At 36.8% G+C, this 9,671-nt stretch overlaps 1 protein-coding gene and 1 non-coding gene across 3 annotated transcripts; both read right to left on the reverse strand.

Moving 5' to 3' along the window:
- Positions 1-2,320: 2,320 nt before the first annotated feature.
- On the reverse strand, positions 2,321-9,635 carry LOC134279237 (prolyl-tRNA synthetase associated domain-containing protein 1-like). 2 transcript variants are annotated; one of them, XM_062761593.1, is made up of 3 exons: positions 9,518-9,635; positions 3,562-3,672; positions 2,321-2,770 (listed from the first exon to the last, which is right to left on the reverse strand). In XM_062761593.1, the coding sequence occupies exons 2-3, from the start codon at positions 3,646-3,648 to the stop codon at positions 2,348-2,350; spliced, it is 510 nt and encodes a 169-aa protein (XP_062617577.1). In that variant the 5' UTR covers positions 3,649-3,672; positions 9,518-9,635; the 3' UTR covers positions 2,321-2,347. The 2 variants fall into 2 exon arrangements, 1 of the variants encoding a protein (XP_062617577.1); XR_009994599.1 differs by having other exon boundaries at positions 2,634-2,770; positions 3,552-3,670; positions 9,517-9,577.
- Trnas-gga (transfer RNA serine (anticodon GGA)) lies at positions 6,867-6,940 on the reverse strand. The gene has a single exon. It is a non-coding gene; the product is annotated as a tRNA-Ser (tRNA).
- Positions 9,636-9,671: the final 36 nt, after the last annotated feature.

The following is a 9,671-nucleotide window of genomic DNA, read 5'->3' on the forward strand; positions in this document are numbered from 1 at the left end:
ATTTTGAAAGAGGCACCATTGAACATCATAACAATAAACTTAGCAGTTGCTTAGCTTGGTTACTGAATACCCATACACAGGGTAGGGGAACAAAAAATGCATTCCAACTAATCAGTAATATTCATCAATAATCAGTAGTGCCCCTAAAACACACATATACCCCTGACCCTAGGTTGCACAAATTTTTAAAAGGCATCCTTAAAATTGCCTATAAAAAAAGTAAATAAATGTTTTATATATATAAAGGACCATATTTCAAACAATTAATTCATTTTCAGTATATAAAAATACCCTGGGGCCTTGAATTCACAATTCCAAGGGGCCCAGATCTTAACTATATAGGTAGTTCATCTGCTTCATGCCCAGAGACAGAGAAGAAAATTTTCAATGATTTAATGTTTTTCACTATATAATCAATAAAGCCCCACCCTAACACCAGAACCCCAGACCCTGGGGCAATGAAATCCATAATTTTGAAGAGGCATTCTTGCTCATCATAACTATCACAGTTTATTTAATCTAGGAGCAGAAAAGAAGATTTTCAAAGAATTCATGTATTTTAGTTTTATAATCAATAAAGCCCCCCCCCCACCAGAACCCTTGACGCTGGGGCCATAAAATTCACAATTTTTGTAGAGGCACTCTTGCTCATCATAACTATGCACTCAGTTAGTTTATTTAATACCTAGGAGCAGAGAAGAAGATTTTCAAGGAATTCATGTATTTTCACCTATATGATCAATAGAGCCCCCCCCCCCCCCCAACACCAGAACCCTTGACCCTGGGGCCATAAAATTCACAATTTTTGTTGAGGCACTCTTGCTCATCATCACTTTGCACTTAGTTAATTTATTTAATACCAAGGAGCAGAGAAGAAGATTTTCTAAGAATTCATGTAATTTCACTATATAATCATTAGCGCCCCCCAACACCAGAACCCTTGATGATAGGGCCATTAAATTCACAATTTTGGTTGAAGCACACTTGCTCATCATAACTATGCACTTAGTTAGTTTATATAATACCTAGGAGCAGAGAAGAAGATTTTCAAGGAAGTCACATATTTTCACTATATAATCAATAGAGCCCCCCCCCCCTCACACACACACACCAGAACCCTTGACCCTGGGGCCATAAAATTCACAATTTTGGTTGAGGAACACTTGCTTATCATAACTATGTACTTAGTTAGTTTATTTTATACCTAGGAGCAGAGAAGAAGATTTTCAAAGAATTCATGTACTTTTACTATATAAGCAATAACCCCCCCCCCCCTCCCCCACCAGAACCATTGATGCTAGAGGACATAAAATTCAAAATTTTTGTAGAGGCACTCTTGCTCATCATAACTATGCACTTGGTTAGTTTATTTAATACCTAGGAACAGAGAAGAAAATTTTCAAAGAATTCATGTAATTTAACTATATAATCAATAGAGCCCCACCCCCCAACACCAGATAATTTGACCCTGGGGCCATAAAATTCACAATTTTGGTAGAGGCACTCTTGATCATCATAACTATTTACTTATTTGGTTTATTTAATACCCAGGGGCAAAGAAGAAGATTTTCAAAGAAATCATGTATTTTTACTATATAATCAATAGAGCCCCACCCTAACACCAGAACCCCTGACCCTCGGGGCATAAAATTCACAATTTTGGTAGAGGCACTCTTGCTCATCATAACTATGCACTAAGTTGGTTTATTTAATACCCAGGAGCAGAGAAGAAGATTTTCAAAGAAATAATGCTTTTTCACTATATACTTATTTAGCCCCGCCCTAGCACTAGAACCCCTGACCCCAGGGCCATGAATTTCACAATTTTGGTAGAGGACTCAATGCTGATTACAATCATGCAAACAATTTCACTGCTTGATGTCCAGGAGTAAACCCCAAGATTTTTAAAGATTGCATTAATTTTAGTGGTTTTGGCCCCACCCCTCAGGCCCCAGGGGGGCAGGGATCATGAAATTCACAAAATTTGCTCCCCTTCACCCATAGATGCTTTGTGCCAAATTTGGTTGAAATTGGTTCAGTGGTTGCAGAGAAGAAGCTGAAAATGTTCAAAAGTTTAACGACGTACGACGCACTACGCACACTGCACGACGACGGACGAAAACAGATAGCAATAGGTCACCTGAGTTTACTCAGGTGACCTAAAAATACAAAGGGATTTTGAAAATTTTCTTCCTTTTGTGGCCTGCTTGCTCAGTAGTTTACCACAGGAACATTTTTATCTCTTGAAGTCTCTGGTTAAAGAAATTTGGAGTGGTATCTTTGTCAACAGAACTTCATCAAACAAAAGCATGAAAAAGCATTGGTTTAAGAATCAATTTACTTAATATCAGCTCAAATTTATAACAAGAGGTTCATGATTGGTTTTGTCAATGAAGGTTTTAAGGTCACTAGGTGTGATGCTGGTCGTAGCACTGTTGACCATTGGATGGAACCACACCTTAGGGTAGGTTTGATCTAGAAGACGCTGGTCCAACACAAGCTTGACCTCGTCTTCCGTGTCATTAATTATCCCAAATACTGTGACGGATCCTTCTAGAATTCCAAGTTTTTCCTCTAATACACTGGAGTCCGCAAATCTCAACCCTCCACTTGCCCCAACCATTTTAGCCAGGTCATTCAGTTTTACCTCGGCATCATGTGGAGCACAGAACAAGTAAAGCCTCTTCTTCTTGTCTTTGAGAAATAAATTTTTGGCAAATTTGCCATCTTTGTTTTCAAGGTGTGGTAACGCTTGTTCTACTGTGAACACCTATAAAAAAAAAATGCTGTTAAAGAATATACTGTAAACCAACTTTAATTCGCAACAACTTTATTTTGCGATTTACTAAGGATAAATTAGTTTGCGACAATTAATTTTCACCATGAAGTCTTTCTAGGATATGCTTTTAATAGACACAGAGACTTTAAGGACCAGTTCGCAGTGAGAGATATTGGTGATGACGTGGCTCTTGCAAACCTCTTGAAAATTTCTCACATGTGAATAAAAGTTGGTTTACAGTAATCTACTTTCATTTTTTAGCTCTAATGGTCAGAAACCAGAAGAGCTAGCCTATGTGATATTAAGATGTCTGTATAGCTGTCTGTTTGTCCATCTGTCTGTAAACAAATGTTTAAAATGCTACTGAAAAGGTTTTGTCAGTATAAGTTGGCACAAAAGAAGACTAGACTCATAATTCTATTTACTGTCGATTCCTTATTTTTCATGAGTACTTATTTTCATGAAAGGCCTCTTCAACATCAAATCAGGAAAATAATAATTCAGGCATGGACAGTTGATCAAGAGATTTTACATTGATTTTACCACCATAAAAATAAAAGTACCGGTAATTCAAGTAATTTTATTTCGCGAGTGGTGCTTCATACGAATTACGCGATAATTAATTATATTATACAATATCTTAATCTTCATACACATTTCTGTCGGTCATATACATGTAACTCATTTTACTGGATAGTGATGTTTTAAAATATAAATGTAAATAAATCAGAAAATTATGCTTAAGTACCTGACTTTTCCCACCTGTGTTTACCTGTTCATACCTGTGGGTGTTCTATGGTCTCTGTCTGAATATTCCACTCGGCTAGCTTTCCCAGCAAGTCTTCTTTGCCGATTTTTGTAGAGGACATTTGGTAAATTTATGTCTGTGTCCTAAAATGAGAAAAAAATAAATTTTTAATTCAGTCATTCGTGTTTACACATTTGTTTATACACTTTAATGTCTGATTTTTTAAGCCCTCTTTGAAAAAGGGAGGGCATACTGCTTTGCTGCTGTCTGTCGGTCAGTCAGTCTGTGTCGGTCTGTCTGTCTGTCTGTCAGTCCACCACCAGTTTCTGTTCATTTTCTTTGCAGAGGTGCACATACTGAACTGAAATGAAATTTGGTATACAAATTTATCCTAAGAATATCCAGTTCAATTTCTGTTTTGGGTATGATCAAGCAATCTTTGACAGAGTTATGCCCCTTGGGCTTAGAAAAAGGAGGAGGGAGACATGAGTGTTTCACAAACATATCTCTTGTTTTACCATGTTTACAAATAGGTGATCACAATTTTCATGGAAATGAAATTATTACAAACACATTCAAGGAATTTTTTCCTCTGCTTGTGGGTATAGAAAACCTGAAAAATGAAGATGGAAAAAGAAAAAAAAATTGATCGATCACCTCCTGGGCTCAACTTTAATAAATATTTTTCAAAAGATGGAGTCTTCTCCTTAAACATCTGAATCAGTTTAGAAACATTCCACAAAAACTGGAGTTATCACCTGGAAACAATACAATCACTCAATATATGATTTGATTACCTTGAATGTTTGACCTTCAAACCATAGATCAAGGTCTTTAATAATTCCCAGGAAATTTCAAAGATATGTAAAATTTCATTGCAAGAGCTAGAGAAAGAACATATTCCAGTTATCTGAAAACTTATGTACTGATGACTTCAAAGACTGTCTGGACTCAAAATCAATAGGGGTTGTCTGAAAGTAATAGGAAATTATAATACATGAATATAATTTACCATGCTTACTGCCAGAGCTTAAGAAACCATTTTATGCAATCTACATCTCCTAGTATTCAAACTGATAACAATGATTCATTTTTTCATTTCATTTTTCATTTCATTTTCTTTTTAAAAAGTCATTTTTAAATTTTTATGGCCACCCATGGTAAAGTGAACTGCCTATATAGGCAGTTACTAGGCAGTTCTTTAGCAGTTTTACTAATTTTTAGCAGTTTTCAAACAGTTTCATGCAGTTTGATTTTTACTGCTCCCTAGTAACTGCTAGGACCTTGGGAGTAAACAGTTTTCCTTAGCAGTTTTTAAGCAGTAATCAGTTTCCCTAGCAGTTATATCTTAGCTGCATATGCTTGAGGACAAGACAGTTTCCTAAACAGTTTTGTAAGCAGTATATAAGCAGTTTCCTTGTATAATTTGATTGGGTTCAAGAGAAATTTAATGTTGGGCTCAATGTTCCAACAAATATAACACAAGAGGCCCATGGGCCACATCGCTCACCTGAGCACTAAGGGTAGGAAAAAGTAGAAAACGGCTTTTTATTCTAAAGTTTAAATCCAAAAGTAGTCCCATGACCAATCGGATTTGTTATTTTTTAGAAAATGATTTTTAAAGAATTTTCCTATATATATCTTTAAAAACTTTGGTCGGCCATTTTGGCCCCGCCCTACCCCTGGTGGTCATGATTTGAAAAAATTTGAATCTACACTACCTGAGCATGCTTCCATATAAATATGATGAATTATGGCCTTGTCATTCTTGAGAAGAAGATTTTTAAAGAATTTTCCTATATATTTCTATGTTAAACTTTGGTCGGCCATTTTGGCCCCGCCATACCCCCGGGGGTCATGATTTGAACAAAATTGAATCCACACTACCTGAGCATGCTTCCATATAAATATGATGAATTATGGCCTTGTCATTCTTGAGAAGAAGATTTTTAAAGAATTTTCCTATATATTTCTATGTTAAACTTTGGTCGGCCATTTTGGCCCCGCCATACCCCCGGGGGTCATGATTTGAACAAACTTGAATCTACACTACCTGAGCATGCTTCCATATAAATATGATGAATTATGGCTTTGTCATTCTTGAGTAGAAGATTTTTAAAGAATTTTCCTATATATTTCTATGTAAAACTTTGGTCGGCCATTTTGGCCACACCCTACCCCCAGGGGTCATGATTTGAACAAACTTGAATCTACACTACCTGAACATGCTTCCATATAAATATGTTGAATTATGGCTTTGTCATTCTTGAGAAGAAGATTTTTAAAGAATTTTCCTATATATTTCTATGTTAAACTTTATTCGGCCATTTTGGCCCCACCCTACCCCCACGGGTCATGATTTGAACAAACTTGAATCCACACTACCTGAGCATGCTTCCATATAAATATGATGAATTATGGCTTTGTCGTTCTTGAGAAGAAGATTTTTAAAGAATTTTCCTATATATTTCTATGTAAAACTTTGGTCGGCCATATTGGCCCCGCCCTACCCCCGTGGGTCATGATTTAAACAAACTTGAATCTACACTATCTGAGGATGTTTCCCCATAAGTTTCATCTTTCCTGGCACAGTGGTTCTTGAGAAGAAGATTTTTTAAATATGCCACCAAATTTTCATTAATTCCCAATTATCTCCCCTTGAATGAGGGCGTGGCCCTTCATTTGAACAAACCTGAATCCCCTTTACCCAAGGATACTTTGTGGCAAGTTTGGTTGAAATTGGCCCAGCGGTTCTTGAGGAGAAGTCGAAAATGTGAAAAGTTTACAGACAGACGGACAGCTAGACAGACGGACAGACGGACGGACAGACGGACGCCGGACAAAATGTGATCAGAAAAGCTCACTTGAGCTTACAGCTCAGGTGAGCTAAAAACAGGAAGCCAACAACTGACCGCCAAAATTGAATTCTGGGTGCCAATTTGTATTGTTGGACAAAGGCTATATAAACCAATGAAGAGGGAGCCTGCTGGCCATAAGCTGCATTTAGATTTAATGAAGAAATGATGTAGTCATTTAACAATTGGTAAGTAATTACTACAATATAATTATGTGGCCTTTAATTAATAAAGAGATAAATTGAATACATGTTCTGTTCTGATTTTTTGTTTGAAGGGCATATATTAATAATTGCAATCTGTTTCATGATTAATTCCTTTCCATTTACAGACTTTTAGAAGAGGAGTGGGACAAAATTCTAGTTGGCATACACAAATTTTTGTGTCTCTTTCAAGAATTAATACATGTAACAACTGAGATCAATGGATGGGGAGCTAGGTCAATGGCACCAAATCTAGCTGTAACAGGAAAGGAGAAAATGTATGGCTGGACCGGGAATCGAACCCGGGACCCCTGTATCTCCAGTCAGGTGCTCTACCAACTGAGCTATCCAAGCCGATATCCATGGCTCAAACCATTACAAGTGCAATAGGACTGCTGTATAATCAGGACTTAATGTGGGATGAAGTGGATATTTATTGGTGTTACTTAATTTTGACATTTTAATTATAGTATACCTTCAGTGTTGAATCTTGTTGAGCATCATATGCCCTGGGATATATAAGTTTTCTAAAAAGTCAGTGAGTATAACTGCATGGTTGTTTGTGTTAATAAGATACATGTAAAATTACAGATGCATAAAACAGTACTAGTGTTTAAATTTTTTTTAAACATTCATCATAGCAATCTCTGATTGCTTGATTGTGTAGTTAATCAATTGTACAAAATACAATAAATTAAAATGTAACAATTGATCTATTATTGCTATGTATTAAAAGTTTGATACGAGAAAACCTCTTCGTGACTCATTAATATTTATGTGATAAAAGGGAAATAGATAAGCAGTATACTGGAAGTCCACAAGCAGTTAGCAAAAACTGCTAAAGTAACTGCCTATGAACTGCTTAAGTAACTGCCTATGAACTGCTAAGAAACTGCCTATGAACTGCTAAGAAACTGGTAAGGCTAAGAAAACTGCTTATAAATTGCAAAAGGTTTGTTCATCCATCAGCAATCTGGGGAAGGTTAAGTAACTGCTCTAGGACTGCTTAAATGTTTAAACTGTTAAGGCTAAGAAACTGCTTAATAACTGCCTTCCACTTTGCCATGGGCAAACAGTCTCGATCTTCATACTATATAGCTTCCTACACACACAAAAATTATTGATTCAGTGATTCCTGTAGTATATTTTTTTTTTAAATCTGAGCTATAGATGTACTAGGCTGGCCTAAGATTGGGATGCTCTACTAACTCCTGTCTGACTCCCATGCAGTGTACAAACCTACTTGACTACCACATTGACACATTCCCAGCCCTTCAGTGTCTTTGACTTGGACTGCTTGTTTTCTGTCATGATCGAGTCTCTGTAGCATTTTGATATTGATGATCACAACTACGGTACTCACTGGAGCAGGCAACAAGCAAATTGAAAGATCAGGGAGAAGCAGCTGACTAGCATTGGAGAGGGAGAAGGAATATATGTTATAGACAAGTAACAGAAAACTTTAAAGCTATAAGGATCATGATACCTTTCTGTGCAGGAAATTAATTAAGTAAATCCATCACGTACATTTGCTCAAAACAAACTACTATTGCAGTATAATAATGGTTTGGATATCTTCAGGGACAAATTTAATTAAGAGATTTAAGGAGGGAGGGATGTGGTGGTGAGCAAGTTTCCATGAATTACCAATGGCCAGATCTATAGCTCTATTGCACAGAATTTAACACCTGACTAGTGGTTCATGGGGCTCAGATTTGATCCCGGGCTGGTCTGGTTCTTTGCATTTTTCTACTTACCTGTTACATTTGGTGCTGGAAATGACTTAATTGTTAAAATATGGACCGGCCAGACTGCCAGGGAAGAGCCTGGGTTGGTCCATGTTTATAAAGATTAAATTCCTTTTTGGGATGAGGATATATGGTGGACAGACAGGCCTGGTTGCTGGTGGACAGAAAGCTCCGTTGGTAATCAAGCATTTGACTAGCTATATTCAGAAGGTTCGTCATCAGGTTGGAATTAGTGGTAAGTGCATGGTCCGACACATCTGTTGTCCATTCTTGAACTTGTATGTGAAACTCTTGTCAGAGGAAAAAAGAACTAATTGTGTCTTTGAATCTTTGAAAGCAAAAGCAACAATATAAGGATGGGGAATACCATGGTTTTATTATTTATGTGTGATCAATGAATGTTGACATACTAGTTTGCTCAGACCTATAACTTCTACTCCAACTGACTACTGTGATATTGAGGGGTCGGGTAAGCCATATAAACATGTACATGTATATTCTCCTTACCTGTACATACGTATACTTAATTTTGAAGAGTTTTACCTTTTGTTGATTTCTTTGAATTAATTTAGCTACTTTCAATTTTCAGACAGGCCTGGATGCTGGTGGACAGAAAGCTCAGTTGGTAATCAAGCATTTGACTAGTTATATTCAGAAGGTTCCTCAAGTTGGAATTAGTGGTATTTTAGTGCATGGTCCAACACATTTGTTGTCCATTCTTGAACTTGTTGGTGAAAGTCTTAATTGTCAGAGGAAAAAAGAACTAATTGTGTCTTTGAATCTTTGAAAGCAAAAGCAACAATATAAGGAGGGGGAATACCATGGTTTTATTATTTATGTGTGATCAATGAATGTTGACATACTAGTTTGCTCAGACCTATAACTTCTACTCCAACTGACTACCGTGATATTGAGGGGTCGGGTAAGCCATATAAACATGTACATGTATATTCTCCTTACCTGTACATACGTATACTTAATTTTGAAGAGTTTTACCTTTTGTTGATTTCTTTGAATTAATTTAGCTACTTTCAATTTTCATTATTTAACCCAACACCGCCACCACCCCCTCCCCACTTCTTTCCACACAAACTTTCCTTAACATACACTCTATAATCAAATCTCATTGTCATTCATAATAACAAATTACACATGTAATCAACCGTTAGTTTGTAATACCTACCTTAACAATACACTACACGGTGTATAAACAAACGGATTACGTGCTGCATGTGGACTTAATCCGGATTGTGGTACGGGTTGGGTTTTGAATAGTACAATAACCTTGATGTGATCGGCAGGCCAAGGACGAAGGGACGTAATCTAAAGGAAGCAGAC

Source organism: Saccostrea cucullata, unplaced genomic scaffold (genome assembly GCF_032062105.1).
Source record: "Saccostrea cucullata isolate Sc308-1 unplaced genomic scaffold, CSIRO_AGI_Scuc_v1 ctg604, whole genome shotgun sequence".
Taxonomy (NCBI): Eukaryota; Metazoa; Mollusca; class Bivalvia; order Ostreida; family Ostreidae; genus Saccostrea; species Saccostrea cuccullata.